Here is a 24,418-nt window from a genome sequence, read left to right as displayed (position 1 = left end):
CTGGCTGGGCCTGATCCCCTGGTTGTCCTGTACATGCTCTGTGAGCACACTCAGGATGAACTGCTCCATAATCTTCCCTGGTACTGAGGTCAGGCTGACAGGCCTGTAGTTCCCTGGATCCTCCCTCTGACCCTTCTTGTAAATGGGCATCACATTGGCAAGCCTCCAGTCATCTGGGACCTGCCCTGTTGACCAGGACTGCTGATAAATGATGGAGGGTCGCTTGGCAAGCTCCTCTGCCAGCTCCCTCAGTACTCTTGGATGGATCCCATCTGGTCCCGTAGACTTGTGAGTGTCCAGGTGGCATAGCAGGTCATTAACTGCTTCCCCCCTGGATTATGGGGGCTATATTCTGCTCTCTGTCCCTGTCTTCCAGCTCAGGGGACTGAGTACCCTGAGGATAACTGGTCTCAATATACACCCTGGTGCCATACCAGAGCTGGCCTGAATTCATGGTACAAGCACCTTCCCCTTCCTTGGAGAGAACAGGGAAGCTCATGGAGGGGATTACAGAGTGCTAGTTGCACACATCAAGACAAGAATTTCCTTGTGAAGCAGTTTTTTATTTAAAAAAATACCTGTTTGTCAAAACGGGAAGGTACAAGTTTCAGTGAGGCTTGCAGAACAATAATTGCACTCTTCCAGAATTACAGCAAGAGATGCATAGCTGTGAAATTGCTGTAAGCCGAGTGCACATCACACTTAACTACCACTTTCAGCTGTGGTTAGGAGTTGTCGCTTTGTGGATACCAGCTGTTTCACGTGCCAGCACATTCTGTACTATTTCTGCCACCTGGTTTGAAACTTGCCATTCTGTCATTTCTAATTTTTTGTTCCCATAAATGTAGAAGCCAGGGGCTGAGAGGGGTGATTTAACAGTTTACTCTGCTGCATCTCTGCTAAGAAAGCACAACTGCACTCCAGCATCATGGTCCTCTTCAGCAGCTCCATTCGTGGCAGTCCTGAAAAAGCTGGCCCTGCTGGCAGCATCTGTCTTTCTTCTCACTGCTAACCTTGTTTCTGCAGTTTTATTCTCCTTTGTCTACAAAACAGACCATAATTCTCAGCTGAAGCAGGCAGTGAATTGAGGACGGCTGTTCCACACCTCTCAGCTGTGGGGGGGTATCCAAAGAATTGGGTTATGTCTAGCCATACTGTGGGAATTGTCGCTCTGAAGCCATTTCAGTGCCACAACTCTGACATAACGTTTGCTTTTCCAACGTATATGTATGTGTTCCACTGGGTTCATATACAGTATAATTAACTATACATTAAAAAGAGAAGTTAGACTTGCTGTTACATTTCCGTTACAGGTTTACAAAAATAAGCCCCTGGTCCTAACATCCAGCATATCTCTCTTGCCTATTCACTCCTTTCTTTGTGCAGTAAAAGTCAGCATTCATGTCTTCCTTAGGTTACAACTCTAACATCTCCAAGCTTTCACTTCCCTATGCTAACAACCTGCTGTCTACACATGGGTGGTGCCAGTCATGGATTTGCTGCTTTGTTAGCATCCTCTTGAGGGTTACAGCCACAATGCCTTTTCCTTTAATCCATTACTTTGTAATCTTTAATGTCCTCCATAACCACTGCACTGCAGATAATAGAGCTGCTTTGCAGTTTCAAGACGGTATATGAACAGAACCAACTTAAACCACAGATACTTATCTATAAAAGGCAGATCATTATTTTAAGCTTGGAAAGTTAAAGCCAACCTGTTTAACTCAAGATCAAAACGATATTAATTAAGGGAAGAGTTTTACGGATGTGAAGACCTTAAATTATTTCTAGTCCTGTTTGAAAAACAAGGGTAAAAGTGTACACTCTCTATAACTGCTTGGGATTTCTTGTAACTCTTTTTGCTCTTAGCAGAGATACTGCTTTTTTAGAGATGAGGAATACACTACAAAGCGGTTGGAAAGTGAGCATTCAGTAGCAGAATAACAAATGCTTCCTTACAGTGGGCCATAACCCCATGGTACTTGGTGGAGTAACTGGGGAAGAGGACTTTTTTTTTTTTCCTGGTAAATTGAAAGTGACCTACCTACTTTTGTCCTGTTAACCCAAGCAGAAGATGTGCCTCAGGCATGATTAAGGCCCAAAGTAAGCACTTCCAGCATGAACATTTCTTGCAGCAGAAATACTGTTCAGATGAACTCTAACTGCTGTGCTCCTTCTGTGAGGATTTCCAGGGTCCAGCAGCTGTGGAAGAATAACTGAAGAAAAGCTGATGGCATTTTTCCACCATGGATATGCAGGTGTCCTGGGAATCCCACACTTCAAGGAATTACCTGATTTATTGCTCTTTAATTGACCAAATGAACCACATGAGATGAGCAAGCCCAACCCATTCAGGGTCCACTGAACTTACTGAACATGTGCAAAAATAACTGCAAAGCCATGCAGCAAAGCTGAGTCTTGCTGCATTGCAATGGCAGACCATAGCATCAATTTCTGCTGGGGAAGCATGTAATAGAAGTATATGGCCCTGAGCTAAAAAAATGCAGTTTTTAACTTAGGCTCAATGACACAATAGACTTTTTTTTTTTTTAACCTCCAAGAAATGCCCCAGTTTAACTTCCAAAATCTGCTTTTATACTCTAGAGAGTAATGCCCTTCCTGTACCTGGGCACGCTATTAGTATGTGTTCCTGTGTAAATCTGCTGTGACTGAAACACAGAAAACTCTTTACTTAACACATGTTTTTTGCTTTGAAAGGAAAGCCCTCACTTAGTACATTAAATACTGATACAGATTACTTCCTAAGCACTAGCATTCATTTAATAGTTATTTACACTGCTAGTTGCACATCTTGCATATAATATTTCTATTAATATGTGTTCCAGAAAAAAACATTTGTGGGTAAAGAGAATGATACTAGCAGCCAGTGTGACACACCAACACCAGCAGATGCTGTTGGAGCACCCTGCAAAGCTCCCTCCCTTGTTGCAAAGTATTCAGAGTTTATTTGTATTTGATACTTTTTTTTCCCCTGAAGACTGTGCTTCATTCTACAAGCATCATTTTTCAGTAATTTTTTTTTAAAAGATAGCAGGAAGCAGACAGGCAGGTATGTAACACACAATTACAGAATTAGGTAAAGTAATCTCTGTTAATTTTACTTCAAAATACGGTTCTCTTCTTCATGGTGGATGTGAAAATAAGAGTTATGGGACTATGTATGCACCATGCCTTCTGAGCTGGGCTCATGAAGTGGTGGGAGATAGATTTTTACAACCACAGAAGGCTGGGCTATCTAAAGTGATGCTCAGATAAAGGTCTCCTTTTGCCAGCCCAGCATTAAAAGCCACACTGGCTTCTTGCTTGCTCAACAGAAGCCAATTCTCTCCTGTACCTGTTGTGGCCAGGGTCCAGCTCTCCATTGCTCACTACTCAGTAGTGTGGTTATGGTCTGGCAGGTTGAAATTCAGTTGACTACTGCATTAACAGTGCTATGGGTGAATTCCATCTCTGCTTGCAGCACAGTTTTTTCAGGGATGAGAAAAGCATGTATTAGAAATATGGTGTATTTGTAATGCAAGTCCTGAAAAGGAAGGTGTAATTTCTGCACAGATATTTTCCAGAGTGGAAAGTGGAACTGCACTTGAAATTATGCATTTTTTAACAGTTGACAAAATCATTGCAGTGTCTGGGATGGACACCTGTTCCATTTCCTTCCAGGCTGTACTCCTGTAGGATCTGTGCTGCAGAGTGGTCCCTGGTCAGCAAATGCTACTTTCCACTATGGCAAAAAATTGGACAAACTCAACATGAAAAATGAAGGCACTTTTCTAGTTCAATGTCTCTTCCACAGCATGTGGCTGGAAGAGATGCTGTCGCTTGCTGGTTGTGTGACTATCTGAGCGTACTGAGCTTCTCGATAGCTAGTAAATGCATCAGTGAAAGGACAGTAATGTTACTGTGATTCCACCACAGGATGTGATTTTTCAAATTCAGTTTAAACCTCAATATGGCAGAGGTCCTATTTATTATTCTGAAATGAGGATGATTCACAAGGACCATTATTTCTTATTATTCTTAAGTCCATCTTTACACACCTATTCAAAACCCAGCAGTGCTAGTAGAAATTGTATTTCACGTGTACATCACCGACAATGTCACAGTACAGTGGATTTAGCAACAATTTATTGGTACTGTGCCTTATTGGGTCTATGTCTTACAACAGGCTTATTGATAATGTGTAATTAAGTCCCACAATGGGGGAGTGTGTGTGTTAATCTACCTGTTTCTAAAGTAAGGTGTCACTAGATCATCTTCAGCACAAACAGTTATATTCCAGTGACATTTCCCTTTTTAAAAAGAGCTGGTGCAAGGGCAAGGTTGTGCCTGCATGCACACACACCGCATGCATGCTGCAGTTTGCAGACATATTGCCAAGCTCCTCCACCTGACGTCACACAGAAACGTTAAACTCTCTCTGGAGCAGAAAGACCTAAGTGAGGCTTGTGCGTCAACACTACTGATATTAGCAATATTCCAGTTCAGCACTACTTTGACAGTAGAAATCATTGTTTTTCTTCTTACAGTCAGGCCTATAATCTCACATGAGTGCACAAGGGTTTGCAAGACTAATCTAAAAACTGCTGAAGGGAAAAGAAATTGTTCCTTTTAAGGCAATGTGTTTCAGATCAGTCCAAATATTTGTTAACAATACTTACAGTGTTAGGCATCAGCTTTTGTACCTTCAGGATGAAAATAAATGCCTAATTACTGGTGAACTCTTTTACAGTTCTTTGTGTAACTCTTAAAATGTATTTCTATGTAATTCTAAGCATGGAATGATGACCAGAACGTGTACACATACCATACAACCTTGCCAGCATTTGCATGAAGTCTTAGTTACTGTCAGCTAAGCTAACGAACATCCTTTGCTGAAAAACAAGTCCTGCTGTTTTTGAGGTATTTCTAAATGCTAAATTCATCAAGCGCAAGAAAAATAGTGACTGGGAGGTTTTTTGTCTTTCTTTTCTAGCATGTTGTTACAAACTACAATGGCGAGAAAAAAATGGATGCAACAAGCCTCAAAATCTCAGTTCATCTGAATGCAAAGTCATATGGACTGCACTGTACATTCAAGTGTCTGTGGACAGTTACCTTCTGGAAAGTGAATTCCTGAACTTGGTGCCACTTCATAGCCATCAGGCAAGTAAAAGGTCACAGCGGAGGTACCTCTAGGCTTTCCAAGGGCAGGAGATTTTACACCATGTATTATAAGTCCTAGGAGTTTAACTGTGGCTTTCAGGACCTGCTTTCCTCACTAATATGAATCTTTTCCCTATATTGAATCTTAACTCTTGTATACTGTTTTTTTGTTTAGTGTGCATTTTGTTCCATCTCTCTGAACAGGATATTGTCTCTAGGCATTTTTTTTTGTCCAGCATAGCTTAATGCAGACCAGGTTTAGACATTCAAATTAGTGACCCTTTCAATTTAAAATAATTTATCCAGCTTTCATATAAACAGTAAATACACTTTTTGATACTGCCCAATCTAAAAGCTGAACCTTTTACAAAAACTGGCAAGAAAACAGAGTCAGGCAGTTTTTCAAAATGAATGAAATATTTCTAAGAATGAGGTGCCCCCAATAAAAACATTTTGCCAAGCTCAAATGTTGTGGTAGTATCTGACTAATAATGCATGGCAATAGACGAGGCTTTCACTTTTCGTGTTAAAGCCACTATTTACTAATATTCAGTTGCCTTTGACAAGGCAATTGCCTCTTGACTTCATTGAAAAAGCCACCCAAATAATTTCATGCCATTTTGCTCTCCTCCTCACTGCCTGTCCCCTTGGCAATACATCATGATGGTGTCCGTGAAGCAATCCCACATTTGGGACAGCAGCCAACAGGGTGAGGAGAATGCAGGTAAAATTGCCCCAGTGCTGGGATTTTTCAGGTTTAGTTCAAAGCACCACATTAAGCTCTGGAGATAGCCAAACCTCCGGTGACCTCACTGGCTGCGGGAGCATGAGGAACGCACCCTGCCGACACCACTGCCCTGCCTCTTAGTTTATCACCATCTGCTCTGTTGAGTTTTCAGCCTGCCTTCTGCCTCCTCCTCCTCAGCCTTCATGATAACGCTACCCTCAATACCCTTTCTGTCTGTCTTTCCCAGTTAGCCCTGGACCTTTTTCCTCACCATCCTCCACATCTCTATAGAACACTTGCTTGAGCCAACAGGGCGCTACCTTGCATTTTCATTCCCCTCTCTTCCCGGCAGGCACCAGGACTGGCACTCTTTAACTGAAATGCCAAAAAGAGCTCTGCCTTAAAATAAATGGTCACAGGATCTTGTTTCTCTTGCCTTAACCACCCCAAGCTATGACAGTGTGGAGCGTGGGTCCTCTGGGACACCAAGCATACAGCAGGCTAACGCAGCAAGCACATGCCTTGGTGGTATTAAATCATAAATAAAACAGCAGCAGCAGGCACCTCCTCTGAGCATAAAAAGCAGAAGCCTCCCTGTAACTCATTTAAGTCCTCTTTTCAGAAGCAAACCCTCTCCATTAGACTTCTGAAATCTGCTTTACTGTGGGGAGTACAGCTCTTCAGCTGAGCTCAGAAACGAGTCTGGCAGTGTAGTCCCCTGTGGCAGAAATCTCCAGAGCAGGCACAGCATGAAAAGCAATGCCCGCCTGCCTTAAGATTAATTTCGCCCCAACATTCACTGGAATTCAGCACTGCTGGCACCCATGCGTTCAGCCCTTGGGGCAGGCAGGAAGGCAGCCATACCACCGATGTGTGAAGTGCTTAGAAAAATGCTTTGAAAAAGCCAAGGGGGAAAATCTGCATCCTATTCCTTTGAAGGCACCAGCCATTTTTAGCCTGCCTGTTTCAATGGTCTTGAAACACCATGCCTCACTGGTGTCATGCTGGTACTAGTGTAGATAACAGGAGGGAGTGGGGCAGATGCAGGAAAATGTCCGCAAGCCTGAAATTCAGAGCACCAAATCGATAAGTGCAAAGGTAAAAAGCAGTGATGGAAAAGAGGTGATACACAAGAAGGTTGCTAGCAATTTAACTCTTCTCTAAGGTCCCAGGTGGCAACATTTCCTTCACCATTGAAACCACCTAGCCAACAAATTGAGGATGAAAAACATAGGGAAGACTTTTACCACTAGTATCTAGTTTCCTCATACATGTGTTTCATGAGTACCTATTTACAGGCACAGATAGTTACTGACAACAGTCAGGTAGCTGTCTGTTAGTCTGCTGTGAGCAGGGTAGGTAAGTGTTGCATACTCAAACTTTACATGACTGTTATGAAGACTAGTCTGGGACTCACTCATTTTGGAAACATGTAGATTTCTAAGTTTCCAAGCTTTCTTAATTTGTGCATTTAAATAAAAGAGTTGGCAAACAATAACACAAGATATATTAACCTGCAGAATGGTTCAGCTGTTGAAATTTTTTCACATTTTTCAAACATATCATCTTGGATTCAGGCTCCGACTGTCCTGGCAAATGACGAAATCATGGCTTTCATGTATTGCAGTGAGAGATGCATTTATTTTATACACAGGCTCACCATCAACTTTAAAAAGGCAGTTAGCACTGTCGTTATTTTCACAGGGAAAGTACCTTCCCCCCCCCCTGCTCTTAATGTTCTTATCTAACAAAACATTTTTTTTCCCCTGAAAAGCACTTCTGTGTATATCACTAGGTGCACACTCTATCTGAAGGAGTAGATTTTCTCTCCAGGCTCAGGGTGATGACGTGGCTGAGCACTAACTACAGTCACTGATGATGTGGGGGAGAGCTGTGTGTGTGGCATTCATCGGTGAAAACTAGACATCCCTCCCTGACAACCCCCTTCGCCTCCCTGTCCCCTGACGCTGTAATTGTCAGTTTTCCTGAGAGTGTGAAGCAGGAGATTAGCTGTGCTTCACGAACTCCGGCAGCTCCATGCCTGTGCGCAGGGTAAGCACTCCAGCCTTCTCCAGGGCAAAGGCCGGGTGAGCAGCGTCAGTGAATTTGTGCCTGATGGCAAACAGCACCAGTCCTCTCTCTGCATTGAAGAACAACAGTCTGCCGCCACTGTAATCCAAGAGGATGCCAATCCTGGCTGGGTGTTCTGTCACACAGACATCGCTCATCACACCGGTGTGAAGAAATCTGTAAAGCAAGCTGTGGGAAAATGGAAACCAGAATACAGTGAGCCTCTTCATGGTGATTTACCAGAAATAACCTGCAGCTTAATTCCCACCTATTAACAGGTGGCTACATACAGCAGCATATCACGTGGCAACAGCATCTTGCTCAGTACATAAAAAAAGCGATTGTGGCATCGCTTCAAAGCCCTGCCTGGCATGCTGATTAGCCCTTTTGCTTGGCATCTGTGGACTCTCAGGGTAAAAGCAGACTTGCTGTAAGCATATTCATCTAGATCTTTCTTATTACATGTCTTTGTGGGGATTTAAGCATGAGTTCTGCTTTGGCAAAACCCTTTGCATTTCAGATGTTTCATTTAGCTAGTTATGTTCATGCATCTATATGATTTCACACTAAAAAAAGCACACGTATTTAGATCAAGAGCACCTTTACACCACCAACAGGGTTACGCCTTACAAACCTCCAAGCTGCCTGGGACTGGCCTGCTGAAGTCTACCCCAGCACCCTGCAGTCCTGCCACAGTGGCATGTGGGTGCCTATCACTGTGAAGGACAAGGCAGGAGAAGGCATTCCCTATGGAGGCTTGACAGCTCCTTCAGATCAAAACAGATTCTAAAAAGACTGCATTTATGTAAATAAATACACTTGCTGAGATTTTGTGAAGCAGTTCAGGATATGAGCCTGGAATGACAAAGCAGTGGGAAATTAGTTTTTTTAAGTTTTATTCACCGGCTGTGTGAAGGGCAGTAAACTGGTCTGTTTGAGATTAATTTTAGTTTTTAAGGTGCTTGATAAGATTTTTTTAATTAAGAGGAGGTCTAAAACTCCTTTGTAGTTGTCCCTTTCTTATTACTCAAATTTGCAGAAAGAAAGCAGGTGAACCCTTTTATCTCTTGATTCTTGAAGCTGGCCAGCTTTATTTACATGAAGGACAAGTGACTTCCCAAGCAACCAGACTGACACAGCTTTACCTGGTTTGTGTAGGACAGCACCGCATGCACCAGGAAGTATCACTCAGCCCCAGAACACTGCTCCGTGATATTGCCTCATAGCAAACCCCAATCCTGTAGCTTCTGCAGGCAGAGACAATGATTTCCCAGTAATGACATCCCCGAGCAGGCAGCAGTTCACCCAGGACTGAAGGAAACCTGTTTGTGGGAGAGATGTACAGTAAAGCAAGTGTAGTAGTAGATCAACCCTATTGTGATATTTCTTACAGCCATGTCATGCAGCAGCACCTAAAATTACTAATGGATTGTACACTGTTCTTCTAACTGCAGGGTTTTATCAAAGATTTGAATGTTGCCACTGAGAGTAATTTCATCTTTGCACTAAGATGGACTCATCTTAAGGAGTGAAAAACATGCAACTTTACCCAAAATTATTTGAAGCTAGCAAAAGGCAGAAAAGGTAACTTTGGAGGCAAAAAATGGACCTCAAATTTAGAAGGCTCGTTCAAACCCGAAAGTATGGCTGTTTTAAGTAGGCACAGAGACAAACATCTTGTGTGTGTTCAGCTGTAAGAGTAAAAGAAGTGCTTAAACCAGTAATACCTCGTTACCTTTGAAGAAGCCATATCAGTGTGACACAACTTATACAAGTGGACCTGTGTTTATGATGGGACTGATATCAATATGCCAAAAAAATAAATCACATTTGCAATGGATGGAGATAGCCTGATAAAACTGTTTTAAACATATCCCAGGAGCACTTCCTAGCTCTCCAAAGCCACAGATGCTTTGGAAAACGTTGCCAATAATGCCATCAGTAGAGGAGCAAAGTATGGAAGACGGATTACTTCTAGCCACAATATATTAAAAAATAAGCCCACAAATCTAGCCTTCTTAGGGCAGCAACAAATTGCTTTGAGACTGAAGTGCTATGAAGGATTAAGCAGTGACCATGGACTGAGGCAAACCCAGCAGTCCCACTAGGTACCGCTGCCTTCAACTTTCTGGCAGTTCCTCAGTGTGACACTGAACTTTTCCCAGCCCCTGCATCAATGCTGCTGCTGGCTTTATTGAGATATTGCAGTGCTTGAAATGAGGGTCAATCACACAAAGTCCAGAGGCTGCATGACTGAAACGACTCAGTTCTTCCACAAAAATTAGTTAGCGCCATGTGAAAGCTACCTATAGGCAAAAATAAGAGTGAGGGGCCCATCCTGAACTCCATATGGTGGTCGTGCTCGTCATGCTGCTACTCACCCAGTGAACTTGGTTTTCTCAGGAAGGTGAATCACTGTTGCATTGGAGGAGATATGCAAAGCGGGATGGGCTGTGTCACTCAGCAGGCGAAATCGAGTTCCTGGTACAATTCATGACAAAGAAACACCAGTTCTGAGAGGCTGGCAACATTAACACAAGATGCATCATAAAATGTTAAGCAACAATTACTGCCATCTTAGCTGAACAGAGTTGTGTCTGCTGGCAGGTAGGAATGACAAAAAATGGGGTGCGAATGCAAGGAGTCTTCCAAGCTGCCGATTGGGACGGCAGTCTAATATTCAGAAATGTAGCTAGGTGATGAAGAAGTCTTCCATATTTAAGAAGGTTGAATAATTTTCAATCAGTTGCTTTTTCAAAATAGCAAATTTGAATTTTGAGGCTGGTTTGAAAGAACCATACATGATTTAACACTATTTATCTAGAAACCTTGAAGTTTAAATCATCCATTACATTTTAAAACTGCTCTGCGTGCTTCCTTATCCCTGAAACCAAAAGTCCATAAGGTTTTAATTGTGTGGGGTTTTTTTAAGGTCATGGCATCTTTTATCAGAATGTGCTCTGCCAAACTCAAACAAACTGAGATCCCTGAAGAACATTTAATCATTTCATATCTGTGACAGAATTCAACATTTTTGCTTCTGAGGTTGCATCAGTTTTACATTGATATAAATATACAAACTTCAAGTGAAGTAGTCCCCGATTGTGTTAATTTTAAGCAGATAAAATATGGTCCCTTTTACCTCAATAACTTGCTTATTCTCATATTGGAAAGTTCAGGTATGATTTCCAGAGGAATATGCCATCTTTGGCTGCTTTGCCCCTCCATCCCATTGTTTTGACATCAGAAAATGGTGATCTACCTTTCGTTGAGATGAGAGCTGCTTCACTTTGTTCACTTGTCCCAAATGTGTTGACAGCCCTCAAGTAGAAGAAGTAGTTCACATTGGGCTCCAGGGATACTTTCAGTTCAGGTGTCCTTATACCAGCAAAAGATCTGCAAATTTTGAAGATTTTCATACATGAAAATGTATGCAGATATCCAATCCAGGAAAGCTGATTTATGTAAACAGCCAAGCCACCTAACAGTATTGTTGATTACTGAAACAACAGGCACCACAGAGAAACTCCAGATTGGAAACGTGAACACTGTTTTCACAAAAAAATGGGTTATGTAGGAGCTTTGGCATTTTACTTGAGGGACCAACCCTCCTTAACTTTGACAAATTTTCAGGCTTTTGTTCCTGTACCACCTGCTCACTCAGTGCAGTCATTTGTTGTAATGCTCACTTTATGTTCATTTTGCAGCGTAAGTCATCACAAAGAATGCAAGCAGCACAGAATCAAATTCTCATCTGCCTCCTGTGAAAAGTCTGCTTTACAAAACGAACAAGCTTCTGAAGAAGAAAAGCACTTTTAATTAATTCAGTTGCATGACAGTGAATGCACTTGTGTTTGTACTATCTGGGCACAGGCTCCAGATTCAAAACAACCGATACCCTTATCTGAGACTGCACAGAAACCACACACTTCTTATTATGAACTCACAAACAGTTCCTCAACAAAGTCTTTGCTTTGTCTCCCTCATGGTGCTGTGCACTCTAACAGGCTGGTTTTGCAAGAGGCAGCAGCAGGGGAACTGCCTTTGGACAGTGCCCTGTTTTGACTAAGTGTCCCCTTTGTGGTGCCTCAAAACTCCAGTCCCCACAACCTCAACCACTGATGTCTTCACACCTACTGGAAAGCAAGAATCAGCACCCGCTCAATCTGCTTCACAGGTGCTTTGAAGTGCCAAAGTACTTTGGATGGCTAGAAAGATGCCAATGTTATTTTCTATATTGTCAGGAGTATGAAAGTTTGGCTTAACAAATTCTCATACACTGGATCCTGATTTTCCCCATTTTTGCCTTGTATGATAACAGCTAAGCCAGACAGTATATACCCACTGCATTGTATGCCTGCAGGTAAAGACTGTTTATCTGTATAAAGTAGATAATTTCCTCCCAGAAATGCTCACAGGAATCTTCAAGGCAAGTATTTCAATTCATGAACAGAAGACGTGCCTTTCGAGAGCATGCAAGGCACTTTCCCTTCCACCTCAGGTTTGAGAGTGGAGCCCAGGATGGCCTCCGTCCTGCAGGTAATGTCTCTACGGGAAGCTAAATTAAACAAATTACCTATTCCAGCACTAATTACTGCGACCGCAGAGGAGGTAAGGCAGGCAAGTCAGAAGTCATATCAGATCGTTGCTATTAATTTGTAGTGACTGTTTTTCTCCATATCTCCCACCAGAGAGCAGTATAATCTGAAGAATAACCAGTGCTCATCCATCAGGATTTTTGATGTGCCTGCTTCTGCTGCATTTATGACATAAAGGTAAAATTCCACAGCCCTACAGACACCAAATTCCTGCTAACACCACATAGAGCTCTGTGTCTAGGTGGATGGCATCCTGGGGAAAGACTGGTGCATCATCTTGATTAGTCTGTAACAGGCATTTTGTACTGACAGATGTCATTTAAAGTGATTGAAAGCATTGAGAAAAAGCACTGGGTGCTCCTGTGATCTGTTTTTTTCAATTGGAAATCATTTCAGAGAGTTTGGGGCTCTTGCATGATCAGTGCAGAGCCATGCCACCTTTGGGGAATGTGTTACATTAATGCTGGAACTGATGCAGTAAACAGAAGTGGGTTGCCCAAACACGGTAGCAATTGAACGGTTTGCTTCATCCCCGTGACTAACCAAAGCCCCGACTGTGAGAGCACTTCAGCAAGACCCTGGGAGTTTGTCAGGCTGGTCGGTTCTTACTGAAGGGTTCCAGGAAAAGGTGCAACCTGATGATTTTCCTGATGACAACCTGAGCTCTTTAGACTTGAAAGAGGAAAAAGGCTCATCTGAGTATAGAGGACAAGAGAAAAAGGGAAGATGAGTCAAATAAACATACAAGATAGGAACTGGGCAAGGAAGCAAATATAAAACAAGTAAGACAAAGGAAAACCAGGATGGAAGAAAAGGCAGGGGAAAAGTAGTGGGCACTTAACTTTGAAGAAATTTGTCCATGCTTCCTAGAAAAGTCACACCCACTATGTTCCTTAAAAGCACCACCCTGACATCTTTGATGTGAATCTGAAGCACAGAACAGCAGAAAGTTTTGAGCAAATAGTTCTAAGTGAGATGAAGGGAGGATATGCTAAGCTATTTATCAGAAGCAATTTGTGGCATCATGTAGGTCAACATGTCTTAAGCATAGTGATGGCCTCTATATGAGTCCTTCTTCTGTCTTCTGGAAAATGCCGTGTAAATCAGTACCCTTCCAAAGAAATTAGGAGATCTTCTTTTTCACTATGTGCTATTTAACTGATGATTAGTTAATAAAACACAAAATTATTTCTAAATGCAAGTAGACAGGTACATTCTGGTGTAATGAGTAGACCTGGGGTATTCATATTCTGGAGTCTGGATCCCAGATCATGGGTATTCAGGGAAGATTTGGGGTCCAGCTAACTGCAGAATAGGTCAGCCATCAGAGTTCAGACTTGCGTCTCTTTCAAACCTGAAATTCTCCAAATCAGAATTTGGTTATATGTTTAAATCTGAGAGCAACAGCATGCCTCTTTTCAGTTGTAATTGTGAGAGAGAAAAGTCTGGACTTTAAGCAGATCTGGTCAGTGAAACAGTGATCAGATTTTCGAACAGCATTCTCTGCTTGGTAATCTATTTCAGTCAGATTTAAGCTGCCTAAGAATAAGAGCTCGTCAATTTTAGCTACGATTAAGGCTTAAAAAACAGTCTTGCTGCTGCCAACTAATGAAACAGAATATGCCAACAAGAAGGAATTTCATTTGCACCACTCTGAGCCAGGTCTAAGCTCACAAGAGGCTGCGTGCAAAGAAGAAATAGGTCTTGCTATGGCCTCTCCTTCTGTCTAGAGGATAGGGTGAAGAGGGAAAGTCAATACCAAAGGCTCCCTAGCAATCACTGTAGTTTGTCATGCTTCAGGTTGACCCTGCAATCAGTGACAAAAAAGCAAGGATGAGGAGAAGGTATGATTACTGCTTGGCTTACAGCATACAGGTCAGGCATAGGAGAAGGGAAGGGAAAATGCATCCTGACTGTGTTGAGGGAAGCCTGTTTCATTTCCAAGTTCTTGTAACAAGTATTGCAGCTAGATCTTCCTCAAGAGCACCTTAAGTATTGAACTGGGTAATTTTGGTCATGAAAGAGAGAGAAATCCACCTACAACATTTCTGATGACAGCTATTTTCTACTTCAAATACACCTGCCCACTTCATAGATGATTGGAAATGTAATAATGTTGTTATTAAAGCGTGAGGCATCCTCATCTTTAGCCTAAATGTTATCACGTTTGCACTGTCCCCACAATGTCTTGGTATCATGATACAAAATTCAGTGCATAGATATTCAAGAAACATCTGAAGTTAAATATTTTAAGTATCTCCTCTTAATCCTTCTCTTTATAAGAGGAATCTTTAAGTCTCAAAATACAGTCTCCAAATCTCAGGTATGCGCTATTCAAAGCAGAACTGAAAGGAGTTATGTTTCCTCACCTTTAAATTGCCAAGGAATATTATAGTAGCATTTGCCTGTTAAATTTGTGATTTCCTTGGTTTTAGGGAAATTTGATGCTATGTTTTGATGCATGTTTCTCTCATCAGTATCCTCATTTATTTCAAGGAAACAATGTCTGTATGGTATTTTTTAATATTGCACAAACCCAGCAAATGAAATGCCTTGCAGTGTTTCAGAACACCCTCTCTGCTGTATGTAATAGTCATTTCCACCCCCAATATCCCACTGAAACAGCACCTGTGCTGGTACCACCGATGTGGAGTTAGAGCTGAAAGTATATGGAAGCTTCTCAAGATACATGTGGAAGCACACAAAAGGGGTGCACCATGAGCAGAAAAAAAAGTTCTTGAAGCTAAAAATTAAGAACAAATAGCTCTGAATTTGCTCCCAGCTCCTCTCCTCTGTCCCAGGTCTCGCTGTTTTGGGGTTAGATCACCAAAGCACCACCTGCAATGGTCCTCGCTGCTCTCTTGAGACGGCAAGCCCAGCACAGCCAGAGGGGAGGAAGATTCCCTGTTTTCCACACCTTATATCCTGAGCTGGCAGGACAGTCATGCAGGGAACACAACAGGAGGGAGGCTTCCTCTCCTTTTTCCAGCATTAGACCTGCTCTATAAGTAGACAGAAAATTTTGGTCACTAGCAATGCCAGTCTCGCATTGGTGGAGAGGATGACACTCAGTCACTTCCACTTTTACGAACTCACTGCATATTGTACTAATTTCTGCCTCCCTGAGTCTTACAGATTTCTCATGACGTGATACATGGTTTCCATCTGAACAGCCCACACACCTAATCCCTGGACCACATTTCTCGCAGTTTTCCATCTTCCACCCACAGCTCCATTGACTTCTCAACACAGAGGCTGAACAGCAAGAAAATAGCAGAGCTCTGGAAACTGAAGGAAAGATTTCAAAGCCTCATAAAGATTTGAAAAAAGAATCAACCGGGAAGGAGCTTTAAAACCACAGCAGCAGGTCAGGGACTCTTTGTTGCAGAAGACTTAAGATGGTTTGGTATGAAACCATGTCCTTCAGGTGGCAAGCTGGCAAGGGGAGAGAACCCAGAGGGAAAACCAGATTTGGTTTATGGTATTTAGAAGGAAACTTTAAATGAGGATTTATTTCCAGATGCGCTTCAAATTCTCTCCTTGGGGAGCTGGGACTGCTCCAGACATGCTCCAAGGACCTCCTTGGAGATATTCAAAAGCCACCTGGGCAACTGGCTCTAGGTGGCCCTGCTTGAGCAGGGATGTTGGACCGGATGACCTCCAAAGGTCCCTTTCAACCTCAACCATCCTGTGGTTCTGTGACATGCAGAAGGCTACAGGGGGCCGGCCCAGGCCAGGGGCTCCACACTCATCTCCGGCTGTTCTACGGGGGCATTTCTCCCTGCCTGCTCCCTTGGTGGTGTCCCTTGCCTTGGGTGGGTTCCCAGAATGACGTCCGTGAAAGCAGCCTTGTGGGATGGGACCATGCTGCTTTCTCCAGGACTTCCCTTGGATGTCCTTCCCCAACCTCTGCTTTCACACTGTGCCCGCAGCAGCAGCTGTATGAATTTTCCAGGGCTGCTGATAAATGTGTTTGAACTCCCACCCAGGGACTGGGAAATCGCTCAGCTACAGGGATGCTGCAAGCATGAGAGGCACAGGCTCTCTGTCAATGGGCTCTACATTTGGCTGGTCCCCAAGATGAGTGTTGCTCAGGAAACTTGTGTAGGGCAAACTCCAAGCTTTCAAGGAAAGCAACCAGAAGAAACTACAGCATTTCCAGACCCAAATGCTAGGTGTGCACAAAGACACAGTTTTATTCCATCTGATACAGGTACTTGACATAGTAAGTCTAAGCTCGCCACAGGTACTTCCAAGCAGGCAGCTTCTCACTACATCAGCTACATAAGGAATTGATTTCTAGTCCTAACTTGCACCTTGGGGGCCTTGGATGGGAGCAAGACAGGCAGCATGCTCTGTCTACCAGCAGGCTCTTTTTTCCTTGGCTTTATGCAAAAAATTGTATAGAAATCTTAAAAAAAAAAAAAATTATCACTGAAACATCTTGTGCCATTACAGAAGCTTCTGAGGTTAATCTCCAGGGGTTGCTTTTGGAAAAGGAAAGAGGGACATTGCTTTGAGGGAAAATAAGTGGTAAAAGATGGTCTTTGACACTGTAAAAAGAGGTCAGAGCCCTTCTACAAATACAGAAATTTAAACTACAGTAATTCTGAGAAAATTCATGATTTTGTCCTATGGGAATTTTTCACAGTTGTCACAGTAAAAGGCCAGCTTCTGCCCAAAGGGAGGCCAAAAAGTCAAATGTGACTCAGTATAATTATAAACATGTTAGATTTTGCACAGGGTCACTTGAGAAAGGGAATAGGTCAGTTCTGGCAGCTTTTTGCCACAGTTCAGACCACACAAGAAAACTGCTTGGTGTTATCAACACCTCACTCATGGATTACAGAAACTGGCACACTTCCTGGTTCAGTTTTGAGAAAAAGAAGCAATTCCAGTTAACAGGAAGGAAACGCAAGGGCAAACATACAGCACAGGTTTTGGGAGCAGCTACATTATCCCTGACCAACAGTGCCTTTGGCAGGTTGACAGGGACCTGATAGCCTCATGAAATATGTATGAAACAGAGCAGGTCATGGCTGCCCTCCAAGAGGCAGGAGAGCTGGACAAGACCTCTCCTTGATCGCATTAATGCAGCACATTGGTTTTATGTCAAGTTTTAGCCTACTTTTGTAAGGAGCAAAGCACACACAATTTCATTGTCATACTTGCCTACTAGAAACCTGTGAACCCTTTAGTCCACTTAACTAATTTTGACTGTAGGGGGTGGACCTCTTCCCTCTCTGCCACATCTCCATGAAGTCCCTGTGAACTAGCCCCTGGGGTGAAGACCATAATCAGGCTCCCGGGGAGGTGAAGATGACAAACTCAGCTGGGCTGAGGCTTTTCTGCAGGGTCCCATATGGCAAGTTAACCATGCCCTCCCCCCCCCCGGCTTCTCAGACCTTTGCAACTGTATTTTGCTGGAATATTGTTGTCATTGTTTTTAAAAAACAAATAAACAAAAAAAACCCAAGCCCCAAAGACATACAGAGCACCACATAATTTCTCTTCATTTCAATGCAGTGCATGGTTTCATGACTTAGTGGTGCCTACATCCCTCCTTGCCCTCTCATCTACGCAGCACAGACTTAGCGTAGGGGAAACCAGAGGGCCTGGCATAAGCAGACACCACCCCCAATTTCAAAGCTGCTCTTTGACCCCTGTGGCATGCCTGCACAGCTGGGCAGTGCTGAGCTCAGCTGTGCTTTGGGAAGCACCTGCCCACACATCCAGACAGCGCAGATGGGTCACCAGTATTCCAGGGACACCTGGATCACCCTTGCTATGCCCCAAGCCAGCTCCTATCTTGTTCACCCCCAAGCAGAGAGCAAACTGGGCCAGTCTCCTCCATCCCACTCCTTGCCATGGAGCTCAGCTGCCCTCCCCTACCCTGCCTGGGGCCATGGCAGCTGCAGGGCAGCAATTGCTTCCCCGGCCAGCACAGCCCTGAAACTTCTGGTTGATTGCAGGCAGCGCAATGTCGCCGGGGTTTTGGCCCCAGATGAAAGGGATTGCCCAGTTAAGCAGAATAAAAAGGAAGTATTTTTATGTCTCAGACTAATCTCATAGATTAGTGTCCATCCTGTAAGTTCCTTGGCACGCAGAAGCAGATTTCTTCCTTGCGCGGTTGAAGGCAGAATAAACTCTTGCGTAATGACCCGTGGTCTGGTGGACGCTCATTAGTGCTGCCTAATCTGACTGAGTGGCACTTGCGACCGCGGCACTGACCTGAGACCCTCTCCTTCGGGCGAGTGCTGTCGGCAGTACTCCAGGGTGAAGGACTCCGCCGACGCCGAGCCGGCACACCAGCGGACGGTGGCTGTGTCCCAACACACCATGCAGTCCTCGGCCTTGATGGTGGGGACAGCGGGTGCTGGGGGCATGGGGACAGAGGAACACGTCAGCTGTACTGCGAAGAGGGTGCCAGCGGCTGGAGGGGGATGCTCGGGAGGGAAAGGAAGAGTCACCTCCCTAAAACCCCATGGGATAGTTAGTTTTGCCCGTCCAGCAGTGATCTTTTGCTTGTTTGTGTTTCAATGGCGGAGGGCGACGTTATAGGGACACCCCCCCCACCCCACGCTAGGACAGTCGCTGTGAGTATTTGTGCATTTCTGCACATCCTTAGAACACCCGTGTAGATTTTTATGCCTTTCCTCTAGCACATTTTCCTCATTTCTGCTAATCTTCAAGGAGCAGGGCACCAAGGCGTACTGCCTACAGCTCTCCCTACATCACCTCAATCCTGTCCTCAGCAGTCTCTGCATGAACTGCATCAGAAACAAATGTGCTGCTGCAGAACTGACAGGGAGATGCTGACTTTCTGCTTAATTATATCCTGTTTATTTTTGCAATGCTAAAATTTGGTACTGTAATTTCTTTTTTTTGGAGCCTCAGCTTAAGAGCTACAGACCCAACTGCAAGACATAAAATGGAATGTAGAATAGTGCACTGAATGCAAGTAATCAAAAGCTATTGTGCAAAATTGCACATCCAACTTCATAGGCTGAAAATGGATTAGTTGTATTCACTTGCTCTTTCCCTTTCCAGGGAATAGCAACATAAACGAACCTTACAACCTGTTGTTGAAAATCACATAAACAGTCTTAATACAAATCCTGAAAAGAAAGGTTATTAATTAAAAAAAGGTCATAGAAAGTTATTTTGCTTTTGAAGAGATTGGGTTCAGTTCCAAATAGGAGGCCTAAGACAAAAGTAGAAATTAGACAATTTTATGAAAAGTTAATCTTACAGAGCTGCAACAAGCATTCCAGATATATTCTGTTTTGTAACAAAATAATTTGTTATTAGTAGAAAAGGAACAAAAAAACCCCACAAGTACATATCGATTTCCTGGTTTAGTGAAAATCAGGAGGTTAGCAATTCAGGTTAAGATTGATGTTTTACTACAGGAACAGCTAATCTAGGTATTCAGCAGAACAATGAGCCTGTGGGATAGATTCTCATCTGGTAATAGATCTGTGTAGCTCCCTTAGCAATAATGCCTTAATACTCTTCTGACATATTTGATTATTGTCTGTTTTTAAATGCATCTGTTCCTAAAGAATGAAAAATTAATAGCTAAATCCCCTAATACCTGCATTCAAAAACTGACACACATACCCACATTTATGTATGTGCAAACAGTATGTCACAAGACATCAAGCTTTTTTTTTTAATTGGAAATTATCTGTCTAAAGAGTAGATGGAGTGAGCATACCAGAAAAAGTCTTACTGTGCTTCTGAGATTTTTTTAACAAATTAACTGCAGTTAGAATATATATCTGATGTTCTTGTAATATTCCAGCACTCATATAAGTGATCTTATAAGAGGCAAAGAGCCAAAGAGCCCAAACCGGTAAGTTCTTACTCTGTCCCTCAGATACAGGGTGAGAATCACATAGGTTTTGAACAACAGGAGAAAGTGCTTTCATTCCTATATCTTTAGGACTGCAAAAAGCCTTCATGTGGAGATCAGTTTGAGATGGACAGGGAAGAGGGGGGATAGAGGGATACTTGCTGCCTTCAGCATCCTTCCCCCACAGAAAATACTGCTTAGGAATAGCATGGTCCCCAGGGGAGGGCAGGGGAGGACAAGCTGTAGTCTGGGAGGTGGAGGAGCAGGAGACAGGAGGTGCTGGAGGGATGCTGCAGCAGCACCCGCCTGCATTCCCCGCAGTTCCCCAGGCCCACTGCCACCTCCACGGGTGCTATTCCAACAGAGAAATCTTGTGGGGGTTCCCAACACCTGGAAGAGGCACAGCTTTGATCTGCTGTTAATGTGTATGTTCCCATAACTGCATGCAACAGCAAATTATTTTTATGTGCCAACTTTTAATCTGAATTACTAAAAATAAACTCTAAATTCTTGCTTCTGAGTTCACTGGGCTACTTGAAGAATCAAAGTATTCTAGCTTTATATCAAAGTAGCTGGGCTCACACTGAAGAACTCGTTTCCATCACCAGTGCTCATCTTTCCACCTTTGGTGTTAATGGGATGCAGCAGTTTTGCGCTAGTCAGTGCTCAGCATTGTCCCCACAAGTCCACCTGGGGCTCAGTGCACTCCCAGAGAAGGTTCACTTCAGCTTGAGGAAAGGTGTTTAATGGGCCCTGATTTGATCTAGTTTATTTGTTTTCTTAAAGAAACAGGCTAAAGGAAGGTATCAAAGACTCCAGGAAATCAATCTCTTTTGAATGCTGTGATTTTGGCAAAAAGAATGGTGAGCCTGATGCCAAAAGGCAAAGACAGTTCTTAACATAATGGCTTCAGAGAGGTGAGAACCCCTTTTTAATTATGATTTATTAGCTAGTAATAACTCATTATTATTTGACCATTTTGCAGGAATTCTGCACCATGCTCACAATTACACTGGTGAAAAATCTGAATTTCTACTTTGAATTCTCTGGAAGGTAATCTTTGCTAAAAATATGAATAGCAAATTGAATATCAAGGAACTTATTAACAAATTTGAAGTCTAGTGGATTAAGCAAAAGGCTTGAAGCTGTGGTTGCTGCCAAGTGATTTCAACAATATACTCAATGTGGTACAGAGTTATTTCATTACAAAATTATTAAATACTCTTTCTTGACTGTATTTTGTGACTGCAAGAATAGAATGATTATTTTTATCTTGTAGCACTAAAAAAATTGTCTGGCAAGAGGGCCTCAGACACAAGATGCTTCACCTTGCTCGTAATTCAAGAAGCAATAGTTTTGTCAATACAAATTATTAAAGAAATTAAAGCTCAAAAAAATTAGTCAGTCAAATTAAGCTCATAAACAATACTCATCTAATTACTCAATTTATACCACTTAAAAAGCAGCAGAGCATCTCAGCCACACCTGAGATTTGTGTCCCACTGAGCTAGACACAGCATGTAACCTCGGTGAAGCAGGCCTTCCCTTGAAAAGTTAATAATTTGAATCAATGCAGCATAGATGTATTTGGGAGGACGGCAGAGGCAAAAAATGCAGCTGTTGCCTTCATTTTTCCACAGGAGAAGCAGCAGCAGCAGGGAGCAGCCGAGTGGCTTTCCCAGAGCTTACCCAGAGCATTGCAGTGCACTCACAAGAGAAATTCATAATGTGCTATCCCAGTGCCCTAGTCATGAGGCCCAAGATTGGAAACGTCTTCAAATCTGAATGCCTTCAAGTTTCCTCCCAGGAGCAATTATGCTGCTATATCTTAGCAAAAAGGGAAAAAACTGTGAGTTGCCTGCTATCTGCTAGATGGGCTAAATGAAGCCGTTTCTTCTGTTTCAGTAATGCTATGGACTAGAATTGGTCTAAGGACCTGAAGCTTATATTAATCAAATGCCAAAATATGTACATACCGGTTTTAAAAATGGCTTTTTCACTGGGTAAGCTACAGCCTGTGCTATTCACAGCCATGACCCATACACTGTAGCAGTGATCTGGCTCCAGGTCTTCCAAAATGCAGTGGCTCTCCTTCACCGTCACTCTGTACTCTTCCACCAAAGCTAGGAGGAAAACACACAAACGCATGGGATGTCACACTCACGTGTTGCACTGGTAGGGCCTACAATTGTGCCTCTCAACTAACATGTAAAAACCAGTCAATTAAAAAAAATCCCGAAAGCCTTACTAGCCAAGATCTCCATATTTTACTCTGACTCAGTTTTAACAAAGTTTCTGATGTGCCCTTGAGTTGAGTGCACTCAAACCCCATTGATGGCAAGGGGAGATTATGGCTCTCAGTCCTGCTGAGAACTAGACTGCAAATTTGGGACATACAATCAGCAGTTATCAACCTTGGTTTCACTGCTCTATAACATAACAATTTGTCATAATGGACTTTATAGTCCTTAGTTATAAATTAGCTATTATAAAAAGCCCTTAGCCTCCTTTAGCATGCACACACCTACACACATGTGCCCACATACAGACATGCACACATGTATTTGTGCAGAGCCCAGGAGCTTAAGTGACTTTATGATCAGTCTGAGCTTTTTAATGAATGAGCATTTCAATCCTCTTTTCTCAATTTCATATTTAACATCTGAAATATTTTAATGTCATTTTGAAAAAAAATCTTTGTCTACACGTGGAGATACTGATTGTCTTTTTCTGTCATTATTTTTATTAGAACACATTTCCAAAGTACATGCAGGGCCCTAAAAACCTGATGCAGCCCATCCCTTTAGAAGCTCTACCTGCAGTCCCCACGAGTACCCACGGGGCAGCATGGACATACCCTCTCTGAAGGTCAGGCCACTTAATAAAAGGGCAGCTCAACAGGGATGGTGCTGCTTCTCTGCAAACAACTGCCCTGCATTTTACAGACCATGATATTTATCTTGCATTTTGGGGTATGAAGGGGAGGAGAAGGAATGGTATCTACCTCATGCTGTCCTCAACCTTTACCCATCCTTAATCCTATGCATGATGTCTTCACAGCTCCTCTTCTCTCTGCATCCTGTGCCCTCCCCTGTAGCTTGGCCTCCCCTCTACTGACCCCAGCCCAGAGCAGAAAGGACTACTGCCATCATGAAGGCAAGACCTTACACACCCTCTGCATCTTTGCTGGCTTGCAGCTCCTCCATACAGTAGACCTGGAAGCAGTCGATGGCGTCCTCGTCATTCACAGCCCAGTAGATGGCAATGGAGGTGCTGGTGGCTGAGTTTGGTTCCTGAGGTACGACAGTCGGTGTCTGTGGGACTGAGAGGAAAGTCTCCCATTGTTATTCACACTCCTTTATTTTCAGCCAAATTACTTACACGTTCATGAGGCAACCCAGTTGCTTATTTTCACTCAGGTTGCTTATTTCCACAGAACAAGTACAGCAAGTACATGAAACATGGAATACTGGTGCAGTTTTAGAGCAATAGGTCCTCCTAAACTAGGAACAGAGTAAAGTAATTGCTCAGTGTTTGAATCTGCCCATTTCCCTCACAGTCTGGACAAAATAAGATCCAGTCCTAGTACTGGGACCACCTGAACCCAGCGCAAAGTGTGTGCCCACACCCTGCCCAGCTCTTGGGGTCCTTCCCCATGGGGCAGGACCACCATGCAGATGAGTCACGGCATGGCTGTTCATTTTCCATCTCCAGCAGGGAGGCTCCCAGGGCTATGGCAATCCTGGACACACAGAGCTGTCATACAGCTCCAGCAACCCCTCTCCTTTCCCCAAGTGAACTGCTCCCTTCAGGTCGGAGGGAGAGCTCTCCAGCTCTGCATTCCACTTTGAGGCACATGTGCTGCTGAAACCCCAAGAGACTCTTGATGACTTCAGGCCACCTCCTCAGAAAGGCCAGAAGACCCTGGAGCCTACCACAGGCTCCTTTGGGTGACTGTCTTCTCCATTACCTGACCTTGCCTTGCAGCACAGGCACCAGAGG

General features: G+C 43.3%; 1 protein-coding gene across 1 annotated transcript in view; it reads right to left on the bottom strand.

The window, feature by feature from the left end:
• Positions 1-7,839: 7,839 nt before the first annotated feature.
• CMYA5 (cardiomyopathy associated 5) overlaps positions 7,840-24,418 on the bottom strand; it is a 48,120-nt gene continuing 31,541 nt past the window's right edge. Inside the window, exons 8-14 of the mRNA XM_010580494.1 lie at positions 23,589-23,738; positions 22,393-22,539; positions 18,790-18,934; positions 11,223-11,356; positions 10,342-10,441; positions 9,106-9,282; positions 7,840-8,149 (exon numbers count right to left, since the gene is read on the bottom strand). Coding sequence (XP_010578796.1) covers positions 7,897-8,149; positions 9,106-9,282; positions 10,342-10,441; positions 11,223-11,356; positions 18,790-18,934; positions 22,393-22,539; positions 23,589-23,738 — 1,106 coding nt within the window. The 3' untranslated portion in view covers positions 7,840-7,896. The remainder of the gene's footprint in view (positions 8,150-9,105; positions 9,283-10,341; positions 10,442-11,222; positions 11,357-18,789; positions 18,935-22,392; positions 22,540-23,588; positions 23,739-24,418) is intronic.

This window comes from Haliaeetus leucocephalus, unplaced genomic scaffold (assembly GCF_000737465.1).
Source record: "Haliaeetus leucocephalus isolate CR32 unplaced genomic scaffold, Haliaeetus_leucocephalus-4.0 Scaffold722, whole genome shotgun sequence".
In the NCBI taxonomy this organism is placed as follows: domain Eukaryota; kingdom Metazoa; phylum Chordata; class Aves; order Accipitriformes; family Accipitridae; genus Haliaeetus; species Haliaeetus leucocephalus.
Note: the sequence above shows the minus strand (reverse complement) of the source record. Positions and strands in the feature narration are given on the sequence as shown.